General features: G+C 53.6%; 2 protein-coding genes across 4 annotated transcripts; one reads left to right on the forward strand and one right to left on the reverse strand.

Moving 5' to 3' along the window:
* Positions 1-921: 921 nt before the first annotated feature.
* Positions 922-4,732, reverse strand: LOC128913168 (C-X-C chemokine receptor type 1-like). 3 transcript variants are annotated; one of them, XM_054210283.1, is made up of 4 exons: positions 4,539-4,732; positions 2,155-2,757; positions 1,943-2,035; positions 922-1,855 (listed from the first exon to the last, which is right to left on the reverse strand). In XM_054210283.1, exons 2-4 carry the CDS (start codon positions 2,750-2,752, stop codon positions 1,494-1,496), a joined length of 1,053 nt encoding a protein of 350 aa, XP_054066258.1. In that variant the 5' UTR covers positions 2,753-2,757; positions 4,539-4,732; the 3' UTR covers positions 922-1,493. The 3 variants fall into 3 exon arrangements, with proteins under 3 accessions (XP_054066258.1, XP_054066260.1, XP_054066257.1); XM_054210285.1 differs by having other exon boundaries at positions 1,536-1,855; positions 1,943-2,757; XM_054210282.1 differs by having other exon boundaries at positions 1,536-2,757.
* Positions 4,733-6,864: 2,132 nt separating this feature from the next.
* Positions 6,865-27,726, forward strand: ARPC2 (actin related protein 2/3 complex subunit 2). The gene is made up of 10 exons (XM_054208478.1): positions 6,865-7,057; positions 17,209-17,243; positions 18,277-18,389; positions 20,432-20,477; positions 21,052-21,238; positions 21,677-21,770; positions 24,052-24,178; positions 25,621-25,721; positions 26,210-26,310; positions 27,285-27,726. Exons 1-10 carry the CDS (start codon positions 6,984-6,986, stop codon positions 27,307-27,309), a joined length of 903 nt encoding a protein of 300 aa, XP_054064453.1. The 5' UTR covers positions 6,865-6,983; the 3' UTR covers positions 27,310-27,726.
* Positions 27,727-27,946: the final 220 nt, after the last annotated feature.

Below are 27,946 nucleotides of genomic sequence, written 5' to 3' on the forward strand. Positions count from 1 at the left end.
CTGCCCGGCCCCCCCGCTAACCCTGCCCAGCCCCAAGTCCCCAGGGCTCCCTACATGGGTGCCAGGGACCCCCGTAGCCACCCGTGAGCCAGCCCACAGCTGGCACCCACTGATGCCCCCCATGGTTATGAACCCTGAGGAGCCTGGAGCAGGGGGGATGGAGGAGCGGTATGGCACCCCCCGTGGAGAGTTGCTTAGGCATGGTGGGACAGGCACCCCGGTACCAGGCACACAGCGGGGATCCCAGCAGGGTCACAGCCCCCTCTTCAGCACCTCTGCCCCACTCTGGTGCCAGCCCCAGTTGCCCAAGCTGGGGCGGAAATGTCCTGGTTGTGTAAGGGACAGGTCCCCAGCCCTTTGCACAATGATGTCCTGGCACCACAGTACCGGGGGGGGCAAGAGGTGCCCCGGGTGACAGCACCCTTCAGGGCAGCAGTCACAGGGCTGCTTGGTTGCAGCAAGGGGCTTCCCAGGGACCTTGCAGTGGTTTGCTCCAATGTGGCTCAGATCGGGGTCAGGAAGGGAGTAACTTCGTCTACAGGTGGGACAGATGCTACATGGAGACCCCCACACTGGAGAAGTACCAGGACCTGGCTGGGTGGCTGTGGGGACCAAGCCCTTTGTGTCCTCTCTGGGGATGCACACGATGCTGAACTCTCTGCAACAGCCTCTTGGGTAACAGCCCTTCCCTGGCCTGGCAGCGGGGTTACCCACACCCTGCCGGGCTCAGCTGGCACCTCTGCTTTGGCACTGAGGTGGAGACCCCAGAACCCACCGTCCCCAGAGACGTGCCCTGGCCCCATTCCGCCATCCCCCTCCCCATGGCAAAGAGGAGACAGACCTGGGTGACTGTCCTGGTTTCAGCTGGGGTAAAGTTAGTTTTCTTCCTAGTAGCTGCTGTGTTTTGGATTTAGTATGAGAATAATGTAGATAACACATACTGTTTTAGTTGCTGCTAAGTAATGCTTATATTAAGTCAAGGACTTTTTCAGCTTCTCACAGAAGCTGAGAGGGAGCACAGGCAGGAGAAGCTGGCCAAAGGAATATTCCATACCATAAACATCATGCTCAGTATATAAATGGGGGTTGACCTGGCGGCAGGAATCCACAATCGCTGCTCGGGACGGACTGGGCAATTGATCATTAGGTGGTGAAAATTGCATCGCATCACTTATTTTGTATATTCTTTTACCATTATTTTTTTTCTCTCTAACATTACTGTTCTATTAAACTGTCTTTATCTCAACCCATGAGATTTTTTTTTCCTTTTTCTCCCTCTTCTCCCTAACCTACTTGGGGGGGAGGGGGAATGAGTGAACAGCTTCATGGTCCTAGTTGCCAGCGGGGGTTAAACCGTGACAGTGACCAACCCACCAATTCCTTTATTGCTGGACAGCCGTCGGCCACCAACACTGTCCCCACAGCAGGGTCACAGGGTCCCCAAAGTCACAGGCTCTACCCCAAAGAGCAGGGAGGGTGGGCAGCACTTGGCATCACTTCCCTGGCAATAGAGTCCTACCCCCTCGCCGCCCAAGCCCCCTTCCAGCCGGGGTCCAGCACCCAGTGGTGGCCCTGCCCATCCCTGTGGCATCACCACCCACATCCCAGGGGGCTGGGTGAGGATGTGGGGTGCTGGGACCTGCTGGGAGCTGCAAGGGTCGGGTCCCAGCAGGGCTCAGAGGGTGGTGGACGTGTTGCCAGAGGTGGAGGTGTAGGAGGCGTGGCCATAGCGGGTCACAGCATCCTTGCTGATGAGCCCACGCTGTGCCAGGATCTTGAGGAAGCTGTTGCGAAACTTCTGCCCGATGAAGGCGTAGATAATGGGGTTGATGCAGCTGTGGGCAAAGCCCAGGACCTGTGTGATGGAGAGGGCTGTGTCTATGCGGTTCCTCCTCTCGCAGGTCTCAGCGATGGCTCGTATCCTCATAAGGGTGTCGCTCACCAATGTGATGTTGTAAGGCAGCCAGCAGATGAGGAAGACCAGCACCACGGCAAAGATGACCTTCATGGCCCGCTGCTTCTGGGAGTTCTTGGTCTGCAGGAGGGTGTGGATGGTGACACCATAGCAGAAGAGCATCACCAGGAGGGGCAGGGCAAAGCCAAAGGTCTGCGGCAGGACCCGCAGCACCACCCGCCACTTGGCCGTGTCCTCACCACCAATGTGCTCATAGCACACAGTGCCATTGCTGGGCGAGGGGAAAGCCTCACGGAAGAGCAGCACGGGCAGGGAGAGCAGCACGGAGAAGACCCAGATGCCCAAGCAGACAAACTTCACCCAGTGCCTCTTCTCGGTGGCAGCCCGGGTGGCATAGACGATGGCCAGGTAGCGGTCCACGCTGATGCACGCAAGCAGCAGGATGCCACTGTAGAAGTTGGCCTCCTGCAGCATGGAGATAGCTTTGCACATCACGGTGCCAAAGACCCACTCATGGGCTCGGTAGGCAGCCCAGAGTGGCAGGCTAAGGGCGAAGAGCAGGTCTGCCACCGCCAGGTTGAGCAGGTAGACATCGGTGACAGAGCGGTTGGTGTGGCTGGAGGTCACCACCAGCACCACCAGCCCATTCCCCACCACGCTGAGGATGAAGACGAGGCAGTAGATCACCACCACCAGGTACTTGTTGAGGACGGAGCCATCGGGCCGGCATGGGGCAGAGGAGATAGCGGTGTCGGGCATGGCCGTGCTATATTCATAGGTGTAGTTGTAGAGGGACAAGAGATCGGAGAAATCCCCACTGAAGGAGAAGGACTCCATTTTGCCTGTGGAGCACAAAGCAGCATGAGTGTGGGGTGGGATGGTGGTGTGGGCCAGGGGTGACAGCATCTCTGGGTCCCCTGGCATGTCCATTGCCCTGCAGATCCACTCCCAGCCAGTGGACATCCCCCCTCCATCAGTCCACCGTGCCCCAGGTTCATGCTGTGCCAGGTAAGGGGCAGTGCTGCAGGTAGACACTGTCCCTCATATGTCCTCTTTTACAACACCCCCAAGTCAGCTCCACTTCATCCCAATCCCATCCCTTCCCTGTCCCCCATGGAGGAAGGGGTTCCCCCACGGACCAGCCACCTTGTCTTGGGTTGGGGGGGTTCACCCATCAATGCAGCATCACCTCCCTCCAGGGGACACCTGGCCCCTCCAGCATCCCTGCCCCCCCCGGTTTGTGTGTGCCCTTCAAAAGCCTCTGAGCTCTTTGGGCATCTCAGGGCCCCTTGGGCACCTGCAAAATCTTTTGAGCATCTCTGGATCCTTCTGGCTTCCCCATCCCACTGCGCATCACTGCTGGCGCTGCCCTGTCTGCCACCCCAGCCAGCGATAAGGCTGCAGTCACGGTGCCCAGGGCAGGCAGGGACTTGAGAAGGTCTGAAGGTGGTTTCATGCCCTTTTTACCCTCCCAGTTCTGTCCCTGTCTGAGCGGTTTCACCCCCGAGACAGAAAGACGTGTCACCCTTTTACAGGCAGCTTTGGAAATATTTCACGTTTCTGGTCTTCCTGTTGGTCAGACGGGTGCTGCCGGGCATCCCCGTGTCCCCTGTGCTCAGCCACGATGGGGAAATCACAGGTGACAGTTGCTCTTCCTGTCTCCTCACACATAGGACACCACTTCCCTGCTCTGTCACTGCCTCCCCAAAGACCATTGGGTTTCAGCCTTCTCCCAGTATGGATCCAGACCCTCATTTCTGAGCCCCTCCAGGGCTTGGTGATGCCGGGGCTGGTCATGAGCACTGAGTCCCTGCAGTGCTGGGGGGGACTGAACTGGCTCATTTGAACTCAAACCCTCCCTGGGACCAACTTTCCCCTCCTGCCCAGTGAGGATTCCCACAGGTGCAGCTGGGCTGGTGCCCCTCCCTGGCTCTGCTAGCCCTCCTCCTGCGGTGACCCCGGGATGGTGATCCTAGGATGGTGGTGCTGGGATGGTGATGCCCCAGCACCCCAGAGGACCACAGCTGGGGACACTGCCAGTGAAACGTTACCCCGAGCAGGGCCACCAGAGGCATGGAGCAGAGCCAGGCACCAGCGCTTCCCCTCCATCTATTTTTGGCTGCTTCTTTCTGCCTCCCCACTCCAAAATCCCAGTGGTTCCTCTGGGACCAGGTATCCCCCAGCCACAGGTACCCCACAGCCAGCTTGGCTGGGGGAACCAGCAGCACCCCATTTCCCCTCCTGACACTGGAAGGGCTGGGGGACACTGGGGTGGCCCTGGGGGTCCCTGCGGGCAGGAAGGAGGGACACAGCATGGGGAAGCACCCTCCTGGTGATCACTGTGTGAGGAAATGGGAGTGAGCGCTTCCCCCCGGGGCACCCACAGCCGATGTCCCCTGGCACTGCGGGGGGTTTGAACCCCAGATGGGCTCTGAGCACAGCCGTGGGTGCCCCTACCCACCACCTCCTGCTCCCCCCACACCCAGCAGCCCCTTGGGCAGCTGGAGCAGCCCACCCCAGCCCCCAGCCCAGCCCCTCTACATGTGAGGGGGCTCAGCCAGGTGCTGGGGGGGCTGTCAAAGCCCAAGGGAAGCCCTGGTCACCCTGGACCCTGGGGACTCACCGCTCGCTGCCCTCACTGTCCCCCCAAATCTGGGGTCTTCTCTCTGTCCCAAGTCGGTTCTCACTGGGATGCTCCCGGGCACGGGGATGAATCCAGGCGTCACCCTCAAAGGGCTCTGGGAGGGAGCGTGGCAGTGCCAGTCTGGGGGGGTCCCGCCAGGCCAGCCGGAGGGTCCCTCACCTGCACCCACCGCCCTGCTGTCTCCCCGTGCCCGTTGCCTCCGCCGCCCGCTTTATGCCGCCCAGGGAGGAAGCGAGGTTGCAAAACCTTCTCCCAGCGTCAAGGGGAAGTGTCAGCCAGAAGCGACCCTTCCCCAGCCCCACAAGGGCTCCAAAAGCCCACAGCTCCCTGCCACCCTCCCATCCCAGGAGGGCCACCCAGCAGCAGGTGACACTGGGGCACACCCAAGGGATATCACCCCTTCTGTAATGATGCACCCTGGGGGGCTCCAACCAGGGGTCCCCTCTTTGTCCCCTGGCCCCCAGTGGATGTGGGGCTCCCCTTGGAGGCCCCCCCGAGTGCTGTGCCCACCCCCCACCCCGGGAGAGCGGAGGCCCCCCGGGGCCATGGTGGGGGTTTGGCAGGCAGCCCGCTGGGCAAAGGCAGGGCAGGGCTCCGTGCCTCAGTTTCCCCATTGATAGAGTGGGGGTTGGCACTGGGGCTTTGGGGGACACAGGGGCACTACAGAGCTGGCTTGCTCCCCATTGGGGGGTGCTGCAGGGGACCCCCCTAGAGCAGAGCCCCATGTCCCTCCTGCCCTGGCTGTGCCATGCTGAGCCAAGTCATGTCCCCCCAGGCTCAAGGGACACCCGCAGCACTCCCATAGCCTTGGGGCACCCCTGCTCCCCCAAGCACCCCTATTGCATTTGGGGAACACCTGCACCCAAGGACACCCCCCGGGCACCCCCGTCCCTCTGGGGCACCCCTAAACCCTTGGGGCACCTCCATGCCCACAGTTTTGGGGTGCCTGTCAGTTTTAGGGGTACCCCACACTTTTGGGGCACCTCTCTTCCCTGGGGGCACCCGTACAGTTGTAGGGCACCATCATACCCCTGGGATGTCACCACAGACCCGAGGACGCTCCTATTCCCTCAGGACACACCCATGCTCTTCTAGGGCACCCCCAAAGTTTTGGGCACACCACCCCTAGCTCCAGGCCAACCTCACAGCCCCCCTAGGGTGCCCCCATTCCCTGGGGCACTCTCACGCTTTTGGGGGGCCCCCCATCCCTTTGGGGCATCCTCCCATCACCCTGGGTCTCCCCTGGTCCGTGGGGGCCCCCCATGTTTTTGGGGTCCCGTAACCCTGGGATCACGCAGCCCACGGGCCACCCCTTTTCCCTGTGGGCACCCCCATATCCCTGGAGCACCCCATTCTTGTGCAGACCCCCTTACTCTGGGGCACACCCACATTTGCCTGGGGTACCCCTATATCCCGGGGGGTGTCCCATATTTTGCGGGACCCCCATACACCAGGAGCACCCCATATCCCCTGGGGACTCCCCACACTTTTGGGGACCCCTCCACACTTTTGCGCCCCCCCTTTTACCCCAGGTGCACCCCATATCTCGGGGGGGCACCCCACACTTTTGAGGACCCCCCACACTTTTTGGGACCCCCTCCCTACCCCAGGTGCATGCCATATCCCTAGGGGCACCCCACACTTTTGGGGACCCCTCCACAATTTTGGACCCCCCCTTTACCCCAGGTGCACCCCATATCTCGGGGGCACCCCACCCCTTCGGAGACCCCCCTTATCCCAGGTGCATCCCATATCCGGGGGGCACACCCACACTTTTAAGGACCCCACACACTTTTGGGGGCACCCCCCCCTTACCCCAGGCACACCACATATCCCTGGGGGTGCCCCACACTTTTGGGGACTCCCTTATCCCATGTGCACCCCATATCCGGAGGGGCAACCCCGTATCCGGAGGGGCACACCCACACTATCAAGGACCCCACACACTTTTGGGGACCCCCCCCTTACCCCAGGCGCTTCCCATATCCCGGGGGGGCACCCCACACTTTTGGCGACCCCTTCACCTCCACACTTTTGGCGACCCCCCCTTACCCCAGGCATACCCCATGGGTCCCTCACCTGGCGCCCCCCACCTGGGGGGACCCCCACACCCCGCAGCACCCCCGAGCCCCGGTGGCACCCGTCTGCCCGTGCCGCCCCCCCCAATTTGGGGTACCCCCGCTGTACCCCCTTCCCCTCCGCCCCCGGCCGCTGGGCGGGGCATCAAGTGACGTCAGCGCGGAGGGCGGGGCGGGCGCGGGGAGGCGGGCGCCGGAGGTTGTCGGGGAGGGGGGGCCGGAAGTGACGCGCAGGCGCGAGAGCGGAAGCGGCGGCGCAGGCTCGGGCGGGTCCCCGGTGCGCGCAGCGGGCTCGGCTCCCTCCGGCCTCGGCGCCCTGAGAGCCCCTCCCCTCCCCGCCACCGACATGATCCTGCTCGAGGTCAACAACCGCATCATCGAGGAGACCCTCACGCTCAAGTTCGAGGGCGCGGCCGCCGGGTAAAGGACTGGGGTTGGGGGGGAGGCGCCGGGACGGGCCTGACTGGGGCGGGGGCGGCGGGGCCGGGCTGGGCCTGGCAGGGGCGGTGGGGCCCGGGCCGCGGGCTGAGGGAGGGGCGGGGGCCGCCGGTGTAGGATAGGGGCCCGGGGGATGATGGGGCTGGGCTGGGCGCGGGGGGGTGGTGGGAGTGGTGACAAGGCAGGATGGGGGCCTGGGGAGTGATGGGGGGTGGCACTGAGGAAGGATGGCGGCCTGGGGAGTGATGGGGTCATGGAGAATGATGAGGGAGTGGCACTGAAGTAGGATAGGGGCCTGGGGAGCGATGGGAGCCTGGAGAGTGGGGGGGCTGGCACTGAGGTAGGATGATGGCCTGGGGAGTGATGGGGGTATGGAGAATGATGAGGGGGTGGCACTAAGGTAGGATGGGGGCCTGGGGAGCAGGGGGGGCAGAGCTGGGGCAGGATGGGGGCCCGCGGGGTGAGGGGGGCTGGGGTTGGTGCTGGAGGAGGGTGGGCTGGGAGAGGGTAATTGGGCTGGGAGCGGGGCAGTTGGTCAGAGGTTGGGCATAGTGAGGGGCTGGGGGATGAGGAGGCAAAGTTGGACAAGTAGAATGTGGGGGAGGTTAGTGCAGTGTGGAGAGCCATGGGAGGAGGAGAGAGGTGGGGAGGGTATTGGGGATTGCGGCGTTGAGGCGGGCTGTGGGAGACAAGCTGGAGGAGAGGGCCTGGGCAAGGAGGGAACTGGGGAGGGGGGAAAGTTGAATTTGCAGGGATGTTTGTTTTGGGTAAAGCAGCTTTCAACAGAACGGGCCAAGCGTGGTGCCAGCGCTGGTACAGAATGTGGGGGGGGAGCCCAGGAACAGGAAGCATGTAGGGGGAGCCGTGGCCTCAGCCTTTTGCTTTGGGGGTGGAGAGCAGATTCCAGCCTGCCCCTCTTTACTTTGCCAAGCAGGAGGGATGCAGGCCCACAGGTCTGCTATGGCCCCTGGTGCCAGGCTGGTGGGTGTCCTGGCCTCGGGGGGTGGGTTGGGGGCTGGTTTGCACCTGCATCTCTGGCTGGGACAGCTCAGTCCCTGGGGAGCCAGTGATTATTTTAATGTGAGTGTTGTATCAGGGCTGTAAAGGTGCTTATCTGAGCACAGTTTAGCTCAGAAGAGAGTCCCTTTGTATAAAGGTCCTTATCTGCAGCTGAGCTACCTGTAGGCTCCCTGCGCTGTCTGCACTGCACCTTTGTACAGAGACAAAGCCTTGAGAAGCAAAGCAGAGGTGTTATCTCTGAGGTGGAGCCTGCCCTGGCGCTTCAAAGAGCAGGGCCCAGGCTGCTCTGGGAAGGGACTCCCCAGGCAGGTGCCTTTTTCTATGTCACCTTTTCCTCCAGTGGCTTTCGAAGCTGTCAGCCTTTTGCGTTCAGAACTTTGACAGAGGCCATTTCCTCTGCTTTCCCCTCTCTGTTGACTTCTTGCTCAATTTTTTTTGTTTTTTGTTTGTTTGTTTTTTGGTTTGTGGTTTGTTTTTTTTTTCATAAAATAACCGACAGGCTGTACAGCCTTGCAGCATAGCTGAGCTGCTCGCAGGCTTTTTATTCTTCTTGAGCCTGATCGTTTAACGCAACAGGTTTCCCCAGAGCATGGGCACCACACTGGGAAGAGAGAGCTCCCAGGTGACCACTATGGTATTGCAGCTGCATCCATTAGAAAATATTACGTGTACAGAGGTTGATAGCTTGTGTCAAAAATGCTCGTTCATCACAAGTCCTTACCGGTGCACTTTTCCTGCTGGAGAGAGAAGAATGCACATGCATCCCTGTGTTTGCGTAAATGTGGAGGTGGCAGTCTGCAGGTTTAAACACACCTTGAAACCCTAACTCTGTGCGACCAGAGCTGGGGTTGCTCACTCTGCACCAGCCTGCAGGCCCCCGAAGTTTCCATTTCGCTCTACGGCAAAGCCACCTTGCTTGTGCGTCAGCATGCTTGCCTGGTGTACTGATTGTTCCTGGATCGATTTGTAGTGCGGCTGATAGTGCTCTGCTTCTGCCTCTTAACTCATCTGCAGCATGTTCTTTTCTTTAGATGTCATTTCTAGATAAGTTTTGTGCCTTGAGCGTGTTGCTGGAGGAGAGGAAGTTACTCTACTTCTGCTTTTAGTCTGTGCTTGTGCTGGGGCCCTCCTGTCCAGGCAAGCACAGGGCGGAGACAAAGGTCTGAGTTGTACAAGGAGGTGTATTTTTTTTTTTTTCTCTTGGTTTCAAGTCTTTTAGGGAATGGGTGTTATGCAGTATTTATTCATGTGAAATTTCTTTTCCCTCTGGCCACAATTCCAGGGTCATTCCCATTGGGCTGAGCCTGGAAACAGGAGGGTATTTGCTGTATTTCATTATTCTGGTGATGGTTTTCCCAAGGCATGTCTTGGGGACAGACACTGGACAGTCAGGGCAAGGTCAAGCATTGAGGGATTCAGTGACTGGGAGAGGAGTGAGTCTGGACACTCGGACAGAGTTGGTTTTGAGTTATTTGCTCTAAACCAGGAGTAAGGCAGATGCAATGCACGGATTTGTCAATAATGATTGTCTCAGAGCCAGGTGTGCCTGGTGGCTTCAGCGCCAGCCTGGGAGTCGAGCAGGGCGGGGTTTGTTTCCAAATCCTTCGCCAGAGACCTGTTCTGTGACGTGGGCTGTGTCACTCCCCTCTGCTTCCCACACCGTGGCCATGATTTAACAGGCTTCCTGCAGAGCTTTCTGGGGCCATCAGGTGAGAGACACGTTGTATTTCCCTGTATCACATAGAACTAGGTCATATTTAGAAGTCAGAGCTAGCAACTGCTCATAACATTAGTGTTGTATATTATGTGTCAAAATTCGCTCTGCGTGGAGGTCCGTCAGCTGTCTCTGGAGTTCCCAGTGTGGAAGATGCCTTGGCAGGCTGCAGAGATCAGCACTCGAGGCAGGGCCTGAGCCCTATCTTAAGAGTCCTCCCTTGACAAGGCCCTTGGGTCTCGGCAGCATCTGCCTACAAATAGGGTAATTCCAAATTTAGTTTGGTTTTTTTTTTGTGGGCAAAACCATGGAAATCTCACCTCCTTTGACAGCCACCATTGAATGGTGGTGTTTAGATCAAGGTGCTGACAGGTAATGGACTTCAGTGCATCTGGTTTTTTTTTCCTTTATTTAACATTGTAATTTCTTGTTTTAAATACATTTCCTTAAACCAACCACATTTTTAAAATAAAGGCCTAAAGCTACCAGAATCAGAATCTTGAAATAGGTTGAGTTAGGAATTTGCTGCTGAAACTTTCAGGCGTCAAATTGCTGCATTGGGGGAGTACCTGGTCAGTACCTGGAAACAAGTGTGTTGGAATGAGGCACCTCCTGGGCTTTTGTAGGTGTCGAGAGAATAAGCTGTTCCAGAAGCTTTTGGCTAATTCGTTTTGACTTGAGAAATTGCCTAGAAGCTGGAGTCACACTCTTGTTTTCCCATTTCTGACAGAAACGTGATGTGGGGGGATGAGTTCTACCAGTTGGAAGATTTTTTTTTTTTTTTTCTCGTCATTGCTTCCCTTTGCTAACCACACAGACAGAAAAAAAAACAGCAAACAATTTGTGTAAAACATTTTGATGATTGTCTTCTGTGTCTAATGAATGCTCGTTCTCTTTAACACACAGGGAGGAACAGCCTCCAAAAACAGCTTTTCTGTCCAGTTTTGTCCTGCTCTAATTTAACTGACCCTAGTGAAAGTGTCACAGGGCGTGGGGTTTCGTTTTCCAGTCATACATAGCTTACCCTAAATCGCCGGTAAATTAATCATCTATCTCAAATTGTTACTTAGTATTTACCCGCTGTGCAAAAGAAAACAAATTCGCATAGCTGGGGAACAGCATGCCTTTTCCCTTGGTTGGGGGCGGAGGGAAGAGAATCTCAAATTAAATTGTCGGTTTCTTTACAGCCTTTAGTTAGGTACAAATCTGCAGGGCTTCATGACTATTAGCCACATAGGAAAACAGCTGAAGCTTGAACTTCCCCGATGTAGAGCGGTTCCTGTGAGCTGGTTGGAGACTTGCGCTGAAGCTGTACCCAGTGCTTTATGGTATTTCCCATTTGCGGTGACTTTGGTGCTTGGCAGCTGTAGAGCTGAGCGCTTCAGACAGGGAGGCTGAGCGCTGGGTGAAACTGGGTAACGTGAACTTTGTGATGTGACATGCGATGTGAGTTCATCGTGGGGAGACCGAGGAGCATCTGGAGGCTCTCTGGCACACAGGGAAGGTAGAGGAGCTTCAGGTCCTGTCGGGCCCCGCTGAGAAACTCCCTGCAGGAGTGACTGCAACGATCTGTGGCTCTGGCGCTTCAGGGGAGCTCAGTGGCCCCACCAAAAACAGAGATTGCTCCTCTGACACCCCTTCCTTCTTGCTGACACAGGCATTTTTGTGGCTTCAGGGGAAACAGGATTGGGGAAGCGACCTAGGTTAAAATTAAAACAGGCAAAACTGGGTATTTTTAGCCCAGATGAGTTTCCTCATCCCATTCATCATACGAAGGCTGCTCGCCATGGTGCAGCTGAGGAGCAGGGATCAGATCTCCCTCCTTCAGCAGCAGTAGCAGGTGCTGGCTCACTGTCCTCACCAGCCCAGCCTGGAGCCGCACATCTCCCCCGGCACAACCTCGCCTGCTGAAACTCAATCTGCTTGACTCTGTGGAGCGCTCGGGCGATGCCGCTGGCAGAAAGCGGTACCCTTGGGTTCAGCATGGCACGGGCAGCACTGTAAACCTTGGCTGTCTGCCCACATTGATTGAGCGTGCTTGTAGGTGTTTGAGTGTAGCTCCTGGGCTGCCATAGCACATCTGCTTTCAGCCACCGGGGAAGGTGACTTTGCATTAATGGTGGATCATGAACCATCTCTGTCTGGAACTAGGCAGTGCTCTGCTTTCAAGCAGTAGCATGGGGAACAGGAGGGAAAAGCATCCTGGATCCGCAAAGTGTTAGGCTTTAGTAGGTTGTTTTGTCATTGCTCCAGCCTCAGTTTTCATCTCAGGTTCCTGAGAGGGGCCTGCTCCCTATTATCCTCTGAGAACAGTTTTCCCTGCAGCCACTGGTGCTTGACACCAGACAAAAGAGTGTATTAGTTGCTGTACTTAAAGAAATGCAGTGAACAGTGTGTGCAAAATGAGGCTCTCCAGAGACCTGCTGCAGCGCTGGATCACTCCAGGAGGGAGCTGTGGGCTACCTGCCCACAGCTGGAACTGAGACGCACAGGGTGAAGACCTGGCTGGAAGAGGACCTGCGTGCTGTGGGACCAGCCCATGCTTTGTCTGCCGGGAATCCCAACACCTTGCTAACAGCCAGCCTTTTCCAGGCTGCTGGGCTCACAGCAAAGGAGAAGCCTGGGCACAGAGGGGTTGTCTAACAAAGAGGGGAGGGCCAGCATGCGTGGGGGCTGCCATACACTGCTCAGCATTGCCCCAACGGAGTACTCCTTCTCCAGTTCATGGTGGGTGTGCTGTCAGAGCTACGGGAGCTCTTTGATTTCATACACTCCCGCAGCTTACGCAGACTAGCTTTTGTTAGCTGAGCAGGGCCCGGGAGTGGAGGAACTGTTCAGATAATTTTAGACATTGCTTATAATTTTTTTTTATTGGGGTGACCTTTCTGTAGCGAGAGCCTGCAGTCTGTCACTGAATCTGGCTCACTCTCTCCAAACTGTGTGTCGACTCCAGTGATCTGAAAGCTCTGCACAGAGCTTTAAGCTTTGAAATACCCCCTTTCTTTCCCCCCCTTCTCCCCCTCCTCTGGGGCAAGAGATTAGAATATCTGCATGCCTGCAGCTTTTAAAATAATTGCCATCCTCCTTTATTAGGTACAGCCTTAAATGTGATGTGGGAGATGCTTCAGTATGGTTGTCGACCAAGTTTGCATGTAGATCTGTTTAATACAGAAGATGAGGGCTCTGTATAATTACAGTCTTCATTCTTCTGTTCTTAAATTTGTTGTAACATATGGCTAAGAGCCTCTGTGGCCTGAGAATGAAGTGGGGAAGTTTGGAAGTTGTCCGAGTCAAAATTGAGGAAATGCTGTCAGAAAAAAAGATTTGCTATTGCTCTTAAGTGCTTGATGGCATCTCCATGGGTGCTGTGGCTCTTCGTGGATATTCCGCTGGGGTGAAAAATCTGATTTGGAGCTGGCTCTGCATTAGATAGAGGGAGCGTAGGAGCCATTTGGAGATGAATAGGAGGAATGCGGGCGAGAAGACGTAAAACCTGTCAGGGCCTTTTATTGTTACAACCAGAGGGCAGATGGGATTTGGTGTGGATTTGACTTCAAACCTGATAAGTGTTATCAGAAAATGGACCACTGCCTGGAACAGCTGCCATTTTAGCATCAGTTCAGGCAGGGTTTTGCAGAAAGGGCTGGTCTGTATTTGGTGTTTAGTGCAAAGGGGGGGCCATCTCAGTTATTCCCAGTGTGAGCTGGTTTTATTGTCCGTTCCAGGCAGAGGCAAACAGGGAAGGTTGCTGGGGGAGGCTATGGTTTAGGTATAGTGTTGGGGTGGTAAGGAGCTTGCAGGGGGTCACAGCAGCTCTCCGCCTCAGGAGCGGATGATCTGTACTGTCTGAAATCCTCTGAGCGTAGCCAGGCTTTAGTCTGGTTCTCCGAGACTTGAATCAGGGCTGGAAGTGAACCCCAAATGAGTTCACAGCTGCCTAGAGCACCACTTCAAAGTAAAACTTGAAAAAGGATGGCTGGGATTTACGGTCACTCTGCGCCAAGCTGCTAAACTGATGATTCTCACCATGGTGTGGATGGGTCTCATCTCAGGGGCAGGGGGCACTGGGGCATGCTGGACCAGGGAGAGCTCTTCGGGATCCCACCAGTAACTGGATGGTAACTGGTACCCACCCCACAGCAGCACAGCCCCAGTCCCAGGCCCATTGTGCATCCCCTGCGTGAAGCCTTCGCCTGCACGAGAGCAGGGCGGGCTGGGAGGACTAAACATGGCGAGGACATTGCTGGGGCTCCGCAGTGTGTTCGACATGTCCCCGCTGCTATTTCTGTTGGCGGAAGATGGGGTTGAGGGGAGGTGGAGGGGAAGTGATTGCGTGTGTGTGACCTGCGGCGTCCAGAAGCCACAGGAGGCTGGAGGTGAGAGCTCCTCTCCCTTCTGTCTCTGGATTTCTTGATGGAGGAACAACAATTCAGGTAGCAAAAGGGGTGGTTTTTCTGTTGTAGAAAGGTTTTAAGTAGCCAGGATAGTTTTGGTGAGGTGAGACAGAGAAATAAATAGAAGCACTTTAAACTTAGGGGTTGTAACGCTGCTGAACTGTTAAGGGCTAAGAGAGCATGCTTCCCTCCCAGCCATGCTTCTGATGTCCTCCCCTGGGCAGGGCCAGGCCTGGGTTGCTCAGGTGTATGCCAGGCGAGGCAGAAAAACCACCCTGCAGTAGATGATGGGGCCAGGGTGTCTGTGAGAAGCTCTGTATGCGGCTCACGTGAGCTCTCGCTTCACTGAGGCTGTGCGCCGGGAAGCAGTTGAATATTCAGCACCCAAAGTTCTGCCCAGTTACCTGCTTTTCCCTTAAATATCTCCCCTTCTCGCCATCCCCAAGTACAAGAATGGAGCCACTTGGGAAATCGGCGTTAAAAGAACTTCTCTAAGACATCATGCCTGCGCGATGAAATGTTCAGAAATGGGGCCGTGTCAGCCGTAAGCTTTTGTGTGCAGAACAAAGGCTCATGCAGAGCCATTAACTGACTTTGGGTACGTGGTCTCGCATGGCTTCCGAAATAACGCAACGAGTGATCTTGCTGCCATCCCCTGGGATACTGGGCAAGCGAGCAGGGGATCATTGTCCTTCCTCGGCAAAACCACTCCAGTGCTCGCTGGCTGTCAGTTTCTTCCCTGTGTTGCTCGGAGGGAGGTGCTGTGTCCGCAGGCTCTGCTGGGAGACAGGGCTCCAGGAGGTGTCAGCTCCGTGCGCATGGGGAATATGGGGTTTGAACGGTGTAACTGAGAAGACGGAATAGAGGTTTAAGGATGCATCGTCTTTAATATTCCTAGCTCTCATGTGCCTGACTGCGCTATCTTTAAAGCTTCCTACATAGGTTTCTTTTTTTATAAAAATTTATACTGCCATCCAAGCTGATTCCCGAATCTGAGTGTGGTGCTCTAAAAGAAGAATGCGTCTGCATCAACTGACCGAGTGGGATCAGTGGGATTTTCTTTCATCTGTGCTCTGAGCAGTCCTCAGTGAGCAGAAGTGGCTTGGATGTGGCTTGGTGAATTGCCCCCCTTTCCAAGAGCCAGGTTTGAATACGCAGCCAGGGATACCCTGTGAGCCTCCATCTCAGTCCCGACTAGAGGGGAAGATGAGAGCGCGAGAGGTTGCAGATAGCTGGCATAGCTTATAAACTAAAGGGCCTGCCTTGGGTACACTCGCACCTCTTCTTTCAAGTGTGTGGTTTTTATCTTCAGCGATGCAGCGCTAAAGACGGAGGCTCTCCAGCCTCCTGACAAAAAAGGGCTGTTGCTTTTCACAGCTAATAACTTTCAAGAAGCAGCAATATCTCATCGTTTCCACTTATGATCTCTGGCTGGGGGTTAATTCCTCCCTTTCTGCCCAAGTAAAATGTTGTTGACTGGGTGTGTGGTCTGGGATCAGTGCTGTTCAGTCAGTGCCTTGGTCTCCCTGCATTGCCTGTCTTGAGTTTTAGCACACTGTGGTCATTCCTGGCTTCCAGGAATGAGGCTGTCTGTAGAGAAGTTGATGGAAGAACATAATTTCTGATGGGGAAAAATCATTAAAACCTTTCCAGAATACGGTTAGGAAAAGCAGAAATTGAGTCATCACTTCCCCCACCTTTCTTACTGTATGTACCAAGGTGTAGCCGGTATCCAGCAGCAGACACGTGCTTGAAAGTTTCAGCAAAAAGGTTGGTGCTGGTCTCTGGGCAGCGGCAGCATAGTTGAGATCACAAGGCTGACTCGACACACTGGCTTTGGTTTGGGGAGTTATTTCAGTACATTGGTTCAGATGGGTGTGAATGAACTGTTTTAGAGGCTAGATTTCTGTTGGTAGCATCGTTAGCCTGTACTCTGTTTAATACCAGCCGCTTCTGAAAAATAAACAGAGGTACACTGTGAAAGAGCAGTAGCAGACTGGCATTTTTATCCTGGTCTCATTTTCCACCGCTGCTCTCAGTGGTGGAGGTACCTTTGCATTGCTCCCTGTTGGAGAATGACCTATTAATACCGGTTCCCTCAGAGCTGCCAAAGCAATTATGTAGTGCCAGTCCCAAAAAAATCACTTTTCAGAAGCAGTTAAGTCTTTTGTGGGATACTACTCTTCTATAGATCACGGGCAAACTGGCAGAAAGGGTTTGTTAAGATGCAATTAAATCTTCATACCCATGGTGTAAAAAGTGATGTGCCGTTGGATTGCAAGGTGCTCTTGTTGCTGATCAGGAATCCCAAGGAGCACGCTGGGCAGCGTTAGGGCAAACCCAGATCTACAGCTTTTCCTGCAGAAGTAGTTGGCGTTAGTGTTGGGTGTTTCAGAAGGGATGCAGGGGCTCAGGATGAAATACACATCTGGAAAGTTTCCTTCTGTGACTTGCTCCTAGTTCTGAACTTGGAGAAGGGGTCTTCTCTGATATTCTTTAATATCAATGTGTTTGCAGAGCTGCTGCCGATGGTGAAGGGGGCACCAAGTCAGGAAGGATTGCTTAGCCTCTAAGTCCCTTCCATGAACTGGTATCATAGGAACTTGTAGAACAGCCTCTGTCCCCAAACCTGTGTTGTAGCAGTTCTGTTCGGAGAATGCACTTGTTAAAACAAACTCCTTAGTGGCAAGTAGCTTTTTCAGACATTTCTAACTGGAAATCTGCGCTCTCAAAATCTAATAATAAACCACAAATAATAACAATCTGTGACAGCTTTGAGGCCTATTTTATATCATCTGGGGTAAAACTGATGCTTATAGGAATGGGGAGACGTCCGAGATTTCTTGTCAAAGGTTACCTGCCAGTTGAAGAGCTGGAGTTAGAAGGGTTTTTAGATAGAGCTACTTGTGAGAAATAAGGCATTAGAAATGAATCCCCTTTCCTTCACAGCTTGGAGGCTGCTGTTTGAGTTCTCATTTACCTCCTTTGTTTTCTTTGCCTTTTAGAAATAAACCAGAGGCAGTAGAAGTAACATTTGCAGGTAAGCTCCACAGCTCTTTTGACTTCTCTGAAAAAAGGGCTGGCTTGAATGGTCTGCCCACGGTTACGCCCAGTGTGCCCAAATTCACACAGCACCGCTGCGGGGAGAGGAGAGACACTCTGGGGCAGCCGGTGTGGGCACCCTGCACCATCCCCAGTCCTGGGGCTTTGTTGGCTGCCACGCTATTTTCTCTGTCTGCCTGCTGTCTCTGGGCCTTTCCCCACAGTGGTGAGTTCAGTGGTGGCATCGCTTTGTTTGGCGCGTGTGTGCTACATAACTCTTTTACCTCGCCTGTTCTCCAGTCCTGCCCTTGATGATACTTGTTATTATGTCTTTAGCACCATCTGGTTTGGGTTGTTAGAAAGCTGGCTCAGGGTGACAGGCAAGATGAATTCATTGCCTGAAGTTTGCTCTCCAGGATGAGAAGTGCCAAGGAAGTTCAAGTGTTCATTCAGCAACTGATTTTTATTTTAATTTATTTTTTGCTTCTGTTATCAAGAATCTATGTAAGCTGCAGAGCTCCGCAGGGAAGTGGAGCTTGCTAGGTAGCTGGAGGGTTGCCTTTCCCTGCCTTCTGCCCTCCCTGCCCGTTCTGCAGTGAAGTGGAAGCTGTCTCAGCAGGCAGCAGCTGAGCTGCCTTTGCTGGCAGAGATGTTTTCTCCTCCAGGCTGGAGCTCTGGCCTGGTGGGCATGTCAGTCACTTTCTGTGCTGGCCATCCAGAAGGCTCCCGTCTCTGCGTGTTTGTATCCTCGTGCATTGAGCACAAGCAGATTTGCCGGGGATGCTAAATGACACTAGACTAAAGCTTTCTGTGATGGACAGATGTCAAAACTGTTTCAGCCCTTTGAATGATAACAGGTCTCCCTACATGACGTTACCACTTTCCTTAATTAGGGGTTTCTTTCTTGATGTATGTGTGAGGGCTGGAGCAGGGGGAACGGTGTCACTTTATGCAGTTCCTAGAACATGCATGGAAAACCTTCCTCAGAAATAGGACCTGGTTCCCTCATGTTTCTCACACTTGCTTCATAGACTTTGATGGAGTCCTTTACCATATTTCAAACCCCAATGGAGACAAGACAAAAGTGATGGTCAGTATTTCTCTGAAATTCTACAAGGAACTCCAGGAACACGGTGCTGATGAGGTGAGTGAGCATCTTTGGACCTTGAACCTACGAATACTGTCTTAGCATGTGCAATGTCCATGGGATGTTGATGAATCTAACGTCTAACGCCTCGAGAAGTATCTGTACTCTGATCTCACGCTGGTCAAAGGAGCAGCCCTGTGCCAACCAGGAGTCCCACTTTGCTGTAAGACAAGGGCAAAGTGTGTTCACACTCTCTTATGAAGTCGTCTTTTATGAACCTACAGCCTGAAAGGAGAAAGGCATCACTAGTTTTGAAAGTCAAAAATGAGTGCGAGGCCTGACCGTGTAGAAATATTTTCCCTGATCGATGTGCTGAGCTAACGAGTGAAGGAAGGTGCCAAGACAAATCCAGAGTCCCATGGCACTACTCTTCTGACTCTAACCACTCTTGAGAGCGAGTGATGGGCTCCTGCTGTGTCTGCAGACCTTGATCTGCAGACTGTCTGGTTCCTTTTTTGCTGCTGCTATGTGAAGTAGCAGGTTCAGTTCCTGTTGAATGGGCCGGGGCTGCAGAGGGCCATTTATGGTAGAAAGAAGGAGCCTCTCTGAGCTGTGGTTGGGCGGCGAGGCAGGAAGTGTGACTCAGTTCCTGAGTCAGTTTTCAAATCTCCGCATGGTAGCAAATGGGGTTCACCCAAGGCTCTTCAGCAGGCTTTTGCCTCAGAGTGTCTCTCTGTGGAGGAAAACAAGGAAAGTGCTCCATGAGTTTATTGTGGGTCTGACAAGAAACAGATGATTTGAACCCAAAGTGAATTCCTGCAAGTTGCTGCAAGACCTACTAAAGTCAGAGTAAATATGGCTGAGTGTCCTGCTTTCCTGGTTCCTGTATGCAGAGCTTCCTAGGGGCGGCATTGCCTGCTACTGAAGGTACTGCCGTTGGCAAACAAGAGAGACAAACAGCCCCAATGGTCAATCCCTCCCAGCGTGTTTAGTGAGAATTGGTATGGTGTGTGATCCCAAGAGAACCGCTGTGGTGGGCAAGTGGCTGACACCATTCTGCACCAGCAGCCACTGCAGTTGTGGTGGAAGGCAACTTCCCAAGCTTTTAAAGGAAAATGGGATCTTTGCAGGACTGCCTTGGGAGTGCTGACTAAATAGAAATTACATTTTAAATTTCCAGTTAGCAAACTGTTGCTTTCTGTGCTTCCCTGGAGATGATGGAGCTTGTTTCTGCTCTGTCTTTGGTGAAACCCCGCAGTGAGGAGCGCAAAGTGGGGTTCCTGCTAAGACAGAGCATCTCCCTGGGCTGCTGCAGGCAGGCTCCCTGCTGAGAGGAGGTTTTGGCATGTGGAGAGACCGTACATCCTCTCTGCGTGGTAGTGGGTGTCATCCCAGGAGGGCCGGTTCTGCCACAGCGTTGTTGCGTTCTTCTCTGTGAAATACCTCCTGTTCCCGGCCCCCTCATTGACACAGAGCTATGGCTCAGCTGAAAATTGCCATTGATGTAAAATTCAGCAGTGATTATGTTTGAAGAAAGGTTTTTGCTGTGCTGTAGGCGTCTGTGCTTCTGAGAGGCATCCAAGCTGCCTGGCAGTTTCCTCTCCATCACCATCTGTCCCGTGCGATAGGCTGAGACAGAGTGGGCAATCGCCTGGCCACGCTGTGCCTGACCCTTGCACTGTACTTGCCTTGCCGCAAGGAGGGGGACAGGGCACGCTTTGCATCTGCCTTTGAATGGGAAGAAGGGTCGTAGCCCTCAGATCTGTTGTGTCAAGCGCTCCTGACAGTTGTCCTTTGAAGGCCTGCGGTGTATGGAAGGGATTTTCTTCCCCACACAAGTTCAAGACTACCAAGAACTTTAAAAAGTTCCAATTTTGAGTCCTGTCCTGCAGTGCATACCCTGACAGTGGGGTTCAGGGAGCTCTGCCTAGAGCAGGAGCAGCCAATAATACTAGAAGCCAATGACTTAATATTTGTCCAAGTTTACTTAACTAGGGGAGGCAGATGCTGTAATTTGATGTTCCTAAATGAAGACCAAACGTGTGCAGGAGGAAGCAGCTCTGATAGCTTGTGCCCTTAATGTTTCATTTCTTCCCTAGGTATTGAAGAAAGTCTATGGAAACTACTTGGTAAATCCTGAATCAGGTAACCCTGTGATAACATTTACTCTGTGTGTGTGTGTGTGAATACAATTCCAAAATTACTTAAGTCACCTCAGAAATCTCAAATGAAGGCTGCGCTTCAAGAGCTTGATATCTGGGGCTCTCTGTACAATGAATGGCAATTTAAAAGGTGGCTCAGGTACATCAGGGCTGAAGGAGCTTGCAGCACAAGCTGTAATTCTTGACGCAGCCCTCCTCCACGAAGCCTCTGTTCCTCACAGTTGGGGTCTTTGTTCTTCAAAGACGCTTTGTGAGACACAGGAAAACCATGGTTACCTGTGACAGCATCTCTTCCTACTTGCTGCAAAAACTTGGGAGCAGCTCAGCCAGCACGTGTGTCTGGGAGCTCAGGAAGGAGCCCCAGGAGCGTTGCCATGGCCACGTGCCGAGTTCAGGCATGGCTTTTGGCGATGCTTGGAGTGGGAAGCACTCACTCCTGGGATTTCTGGGAGGGCTTAAGGCAAAGGTGGAACTGTACGTGTCTCTTTCCAGAAGATTTCTCTGGCTTTATTAAGGCCGTGCATAGATTATTAAGGTTAGTGGCTGTCCTTCCCCAGGTTACAATGTCTCTTTGCTCTACGACCTGGAGAACCTTCCTGCAGACAAGGATGCTATCGTGCACCAAGCCGGCATGTTGAAGCGCAACTGCTTTGCCTCGGTCTTTGAGAAGTATTTCAAATTCCAGGAAGAGGGCAAAGAAGGAGAAAAAAGAGCTGTCATCCACTACAGGGACGATGAGACAATGTAAGTGCTCAAACTAAGCAGCACGGGGAGTCGGACAGCTGTCAGTATGCTCTGCTCTTGCTCACAGCTGTAGGTTGTGGTGGAAAGTCAGGAAATCCTACTGCCCTGTGCTTTGGCAGGGTAATAAAGGCCTGTCCTAGGCAACAGCCTAGAAGTATCCATTGAGGGTAATGCTCATCCCTCGGGCTGCAGGGATGTTACACAAGAGTCTCTGTCAGTAGCAGCACTTGTGGCTGCATGCAGGAGAGGAACTGGCCGTTCCCAACAGAAATGTTTTGCTCCCTGTAAATACTGTCTTGAGAGAGGGGAAATTTTCAGCAGACAGGCCTGTGAATGGTTGTTGAATCTACTTGACCTTGTCACATGGTTGCTTCCTCATCCAGTTGTAACTCTTAGCTCCTGTTCACAGCTGGGTTCTCCTCTCTCACCCACCTGCAGGTATGTCGAAGCAAAAAAGGATCGCGTCACGGTTGTGTTCAGCACGGTATTTAAGGATGACGATGATGTGGTGATCGGAAAGGTGTTTATGCAGGTATGGAAAATGACTGCAGGGAAAGGGGCTGGTCTTCAATTCACACGCCTTCTTGCTTGAAGCAGCATTGCCAAACAAGCAGATGTTAGGCTGAAGTGAGCTCAAGTGAAGTTTAATGCACGTAAAGCTTTGTAAGGCTACAGGCTGTGCTGGGATGGAAGAACCACGTTAACAGGCGTAGGTGGTGTATTTTCTAATCCAGGCTCCTGCGTTGGCATCTTTATTATCAATGGTCTTGCTTGTATGGACAATGGATGCTTGTATGGACAATCAAGCATACTATGTGTTACAGATGAGGAGCACCACAGTGAATACTTCAGTGTCCACCTTGAGGCCCTGTAGTGTGACAAGTTGTAGTGTAGAGATCACCAGCCAGCTGAGGAGCTGAGCGTGGTGGGGGGCTGCAGAGGGAGAAGAGGGGTGAGGCAATGTTGTGCCATGCCTGATGGTGCTGAGAGTTGTCTTCACCTCGAAGTTTGTTCCTGCTATTGCACAAATGCTGTAGAGAGACTCAGCAGCTCAGTGTGGCTGCTCTCACATGCTGTTATGGGCTCTCAAATTTGAGCTTTTCAAAGCTATGAATTTGCTTAGTTCGTGGGCCTGAGTCAACCATCATAATGCCAAGTACTTCTGGACTCAGCTACCCTTTGCAACTGCCACTTAGCTGGGAAGCATTCAGAGGCCCATACTAAACACTTCGTGTGTCTGTTAGCGACTGTGTGCAGCCTGTGGAGACTGAGACGTTTGCTTACAGCTGGGGAAGGCTCAGTGCATGCTGGTGTGTGTGTTCATCTGTGTTGCTGGCCCATCTTGCTCACCTTGTGGCTGCTGAAGCACCTGGGGAGCCTCCTGCGCAGGTACAGTTGTGGAGCTGGGCCCTGCAGGGTGTTCCAGGGCTAGAGGAGCTTTAGCCCATCTGTTCAGGGGTGCCAGGCCATTCTGCTGACAGCAAGTTACTGATCTGGTTTGCTGGATACCAGTTTACCTGTCTTTGGGGTCATTAGAACAGGGTGTGTGGTGATGGGAGTCTTATCTCGCAGCTCTGCTCACTGTGTTCTTTAGCTACAGGCAGGGCATCCCCACCAGCATATCCCACAGCCTGGAATTCAGCTTTTAAAATGGGGAGGGAGGCGTGAGATGAACAAAACAGGGTTTGTGAAGCTTCTGGGGAGATGGCAGAGCTTCAAGGCAGCAGCTGTCCCAGAGTCTCCATGTCCCGAGTTCTTGGTTTTTACAACAGCAAACCCTGCTCCTGCCCAGCCACAAGAATTTCCACTGTGAGTCACGATGGCTCCTTCCCCCCAGCTATTGCTCTTGCATAACGCAGGCCGGTCAGGCATGGTGGCTGCTCATCTGGGCTCTCGTGGAGAAAATTTGACCATTAACTACCAGTGAAGCTGTTTGAACCATTTCACCCTCTGGCATAAGCAAGTGGAAGTGCAAGCTAAGCATTTTATTAAGGAAACTCCAGTGAGCTCCTCAGTTCTCTAAAAGGGGCACGGATGCTCCTGCTCTTCCTAGTGTGAGCTGTGCTCAGAAGGGAGGAGAGGCCGAGGGTGGCTGCTGATGTGTAGGTTGGGCTGGGGGTCAGCGAGGCAGAGGAATGGTGTCTGGACTTTGCCAGCCCCGCGTAGGGACAGTCCTGTAACTCCTGAAATGTGGAGCCAGTTCATTTAATATGAGGTGGGGGTTGTGCTGCTGTCAGAGAGGTTGCCTGGCAGAAGGAATCTCCCTGCCTGGAGGTATTGTTTCAAGATGTAGAGGTGTTAGGAGGAGCAGGCTTCACACAAGCTTCAAACCCTCTAGATGCCTCTTAATGCCTCGGCAAAGACTCCTGGTGGGAGATGCGTTCTCAAATGGCAGAACCTTTATGCTGGGCGCAGTGGAGACCTTGCAGCCTTTTTGGAGAATTTCCCTTCCTCTGGAGTGGTGGGTGCTGCCTGCTTTTACTGGAAGGGTTGATGGTGTTGACTTTCTGGCAGGAGCTGTGCTGTCTCATGTACTTGCTCAGAGGTGTCACTTCCACAAAACACCTGTGGCAGGAATTGTGACACTGAAAGCCACCCCAGCTGAGGGGCACATGTAAACTTGGGACAGCTGTGCATTTTGGTGTGGTTTTGCTGGGAAAAAGGATTGTTTTCTAGAAGTTTGGCCTGATGGATTTCGCCCATGCAGGGAAAGGTGGGAAATCTCCTGCTCAGTTGCCCTGTGGGGGTGGGGACACACCATTTGCTTTCCTGAAGCGTCACAGTGGGTCTCACCTTCACTTTGTCTTGTTCAGGAGTTCAAGGAGGGTCGCCGGGCCAGTCACACAGCCCCACAGGTGCTCTTCAGCCACAGGGAGCCGCCCTTGGAGCTGAAAGACACAGACGCAGCCGTCGGCGACAATATTGGCTACATCACCTTTGGTAAGCAGGCAGCTCTGCAGCCTGGGGACATTCAGGGAGGAGAGAGACTTCTACTGCTACATGAAAAACGAAAAGGAATTTATCTTCCCTGAGTATTCAAGTGTGTCACTGGGGGCTGAAGGGACTCTGGAGTCACATTGTCCATTGTCTGCCCCCTTCAATCCCTCATGTCCGGCGTGTCCCTTTGCTGTATCAGGCCACCTCAGCTCTGCTCTGGGCAAGAAAGCATGGAAGTGGACAGTGAGACATTTAATGTCTTATAAAATAAGGTCAGCATTTGGGAGCAAGGGAAGGGCGATTTTGCTGTGGTATTGTGGAAACTGAAGGTTTCTTGTGGGAGGTTTCCTGTGAGTGTATTTGTAGCTTGTCCAGCTGCAGACACCTGTGTAGTGTTTGAGCAGTAGGGGCAATCAAAGGGCAGGAGCAGGGCAGCGAGTTCTGCTTCTCTGTCTCTCTTCGCTCTGGGCCAAACACTTCCATCTCTGATAAGCCATTTTCCCCTGACTGCAGAGGTAGTGGCCAGCAGAGTCACCACTTCCTCCTGGGCAGCAATGCTGATGGCTGAGCTGAGGAGTCCAAACCCTGCCCTGTTCAAAGGGAAAGGTCTCTTCCTGAGAAATTGCGGGTCATGTTTGGATCTGCCCTTAGGGTTTCTCTCAGGCTGGCATTCCTGCAGTTCAGAGCTCAGAGGTAGAGCACAGACATTGCAGGGGAAGGTGAAGTTAGCACTGCCCTCCTCCCATGCTGGGAATGGTTCCCTGTGGTTAGGGCAGCTCCTCAGCTATGGGAGGGCTGTCTAATGGCAGGTCTGGGACTGCAAGCAAAACTTCATTCTTGTCGAGATGCAATTTCCCTGTTATCTGATCTGACAGTCCCAGGTGAGATCATCACTCAGACAAAAAGCTCTTTCATGGATCTTGGGATGCTTAGCACAGCACCAGCCTGTGGAAAGAGCAAGCCACCAAACCCCTGCAGTAACCAAGCCTGGCTCTGTCACAGGGCCAGTAAGCTGTCGGCAGGATCTACAGCTGATTTCAAGATGCAAGGGCAGACTGAATCTTGAAATCAGTTGAGCAGCCTTGCCATCATCTGCCTCCCACCTTTCTCCTCTGTTTTGCTTCTCACAAGCACTGAAGTAGCATCATGCAGTTTGCTACTGTTCCATCACCTCTGGCCACTTGGCCTTAACGTGCATCCTCTGGAGTGCACAGCTGTGTCCAGGCTGCTGCGGGCAATATGGAAAAGTGCTGCTAAACCCTGTGTTTAAAATCACAAGTGCTGCTTAATCTTGTTATGTGTCACAGTAAAGGGCTCTCTGTAGAGGGCAAAGTAGGTGTTTAGAGCAGCGCGCCCTGAAGCCTCCAGCACTGGAGGAACCCGAAGCCCTTTGGTAGCCTTGGGGTGGGGGGGTACTAACGGTTTGTGTCGCCCTCTTCTTTCAGTGCTGTTCCCCCGTCACACCAATGCTGCTGCCAGAGACAACACCATAAACCTGATCCACACATTCCGGGACTACCTGCACTATCACATCAAGTGCTCGAAGGTACCGAGGGGACAGGGCTGGGGGATACAGGGTAGCTTCAGCCCCTCTAGCCTGGGTGCTGCAGGAGACGACCACAGGGCAGGGGTGCTGCCCTGAGAACTTGCTAGGATCTGGCATTGCCCTCCCCAGTCACACAGGGGTGGCAAATGATGCATCATCACCTTCTCCCAGTTCTCTGGCACAGGCAGTGCCCGTTTACTTCCCATCCTAGCAGTGAAGTAGGGTTTGGTTTTTTTTCCCCCTTTGAATCCAGTTTTTTTTCTGGGAACAGAAATAAGGGTAATTGTTCAGTGAAATCTGGCTTTGACCAGGGCTCAGGTGGTAATTTTCACTGTTGCCTCCTGAGCTCCCCTCGTAGCACCGTGGCTGTGCAGAGCCAGGTGCTTTCCTAACAAGGAGCAGAAAGATAGCTCCCACCCTGTGTCCTGAAATCTCAGATGTGAAGACAGGATCCTGACATGTCCCTGTTCTGTCCCAATGAAATGCAGGCCTATATTCACACGCGTATGAGGGCGAAAACATCAGATTTCCTCAAGGTGCTGAATCGTGCCCGTCCAGATGCAGAGAAAAAAGAAATGAAAACAATCACGTGAGTAGCAAAGTGGGGTCTGGCTGTCTGTTTCCCTGCCAGCCACGAGCTTGCTCCTTCTCAGCTTGGCGTGCTCCGGTTTGGGGAGAACTAGGATGCCGTGGGGGTGTCCAGACCAGGGCTTGATGTGCTGGGACCCCATCAGAGAGAGGAAGGGGGTGTTTCATAGCAAGGTGCTTGCCTTGGTGCCTCGAGGTGAAAGACTGGATCAGGATGTGTTGGCCTCCTAGGGATCCCTGTGCTCCCTCCACCACACTTGCTTACTGCCTCGTGTGTCCTTGGCAGGAGCTGGGTCTGTAGCGCAACCTGTGCCAGCAGGTCCGTTCCAAAAGAAGGTCCATGCACGGCTCTGCAAGTCCTAGTGTCACCACTCTCCCACCCAACACGTGGTGGCATCCATAGGACTTTTCCCCCATTGCATTAGAGCTGGTTGATGGGCTCTGGGGTCAGCTCCACGTCACAGGGGAGAGTGACCAGGTCCTTCCTGGGGGGTTGCAGGCGCTGGAGTGGGTTTGTGCTGCCCAGTGGGTCTGCAGCTTCTCATAGCCCTTGGCCAGCAGATGGCTGGGGCCAGGAGCACTCTCGGGCCACTGTGCTGGCTGGCTGGCTCCCTCTTGTGAATAAAGCTGCCCAGAGGAACGTGGGTGGAGGAGAACAGTTGTATGAACACATTTCCCTTGTGTCCTTTACCCTCTGCTGATCCCAGAGCACCTTTATGTCCTCTTTCCCCGTGTCCTGGCATGTCCCCTTTGTGTTCTGCTCCAGGGCAGAAGCATTGTCCCCTGTTCGAAAGCCCTCCCCTCCCCACAGCCCTGTGAGCTGGTTCTGCAGCTACAAGTGCCTGCAAGCTCTGAACCAGTGGTACCTGCCTGGCTTTGAGAGCTCAGTGCAAGCGTGTGTCCCACAAAAAGCCCTGTAGCCACCCCGGGCCAGTGCCTGGGGGGCTGTGCTGACCTCTCTCTGCATCCATTCAGGGGGAAGACATTCACAACCCGTTAACGCCAGGGTCTCTGAGGCTGCCGTGGAGGATGAAGGTTGGGGCACTTGCTACCTGATAATCGTAGCTTTTAATGTTGCACCTCTGTGGGCTCATAAGGAATTCAAGCAATCGGGGTCTGTTTGTACGACAGTTTGGGGAGTAATCTGCAGAAACGAGCTGTGCTTGCGAGGACTCGATCGTTCCAAGAAACAAAACCTTAATTCCAGTTTGATTGACTTAATTTCTTTTCTTTTTTTAATTTTTTTTTCTTTTCAAGCTGTTTCGCTTTGCAATATGTTACCGGAAATAAGTTGCAGTATTTCTTATGAGAATAATGCAATATTAACTTGTTTTCTTCTGAGTATTTGAGTTGAAAACTCCTGTATCTGAAGAAATACTGTTGGGGTTCATTAATAAAGGAGATCTTTCTATCTTAAGGGGCTGTGGGGCTTTGGCTTGTCAGTGCCTGTGGCCTTGCCCTGAAGGGGGCGTTTGGAGTCACAGGCGCAAGGGGGTTAATCACTGTATCTGGGAGCAAATCACCTGTGCTGATATGTGGCATGGGGGCTGAGGTGGGGGTGCTCTGCCCAGCTCTAGGAGCGAGTAACCTGTTGCATTATGGAACTCCTGGACTGCACAAAGCAGGATTCTTCTACC

The sequence above is a fragment of the Rissa tridactyla genome, chromosome 7, assembly GCF_028500815.1.
Source record: "Rissa tridactyla isolate bRisTri1 chromosome 7, bRisTri1.patW.cur.20221130, whole genome shotgun sequence".
Lineage (NCBI taxonomy): Eukaryota > Metazoa > Chordata > Aves > Charadriiformes > Laridae > Rissa > Rissa tridactyla.

What these genes read in the sequence shown, in the direction of transcription:
- LOC128913168 (XM_054210282.1), bottom strand. Translation starts at nt 2,752, where the DNA reads ATGGAGTCCTTCTCCTTCAGTGGGGATTTCTCCGATCTCTTGTCCCTC.
- ARPC2 (XM_054208478.1), top strand. Translation starts at nt 6,984, where the DNA reads ATGATCCTGCTCGAGGTCAACAACCGCATCATCGAGGAGACCCTCACG. An exon ending in AGGAACACGGTGCTGATGAG is followed by an intron (nt 18,390 to 20,431) that starts GTGAGTGAGCAT and finishes TTTCTTCCCTAG; the next exon opens with GTATTGAAGAAAGTCTATGG. An exon ending in TACAGGGACGATGAGACAAT is followed by an intron (nt 21,239 to 21,676) that starts GTAAGTGCTCAA and finishes ACCCACCTGCAG; the next exon opens with GTATGTCGAAGCAAAAAAGG.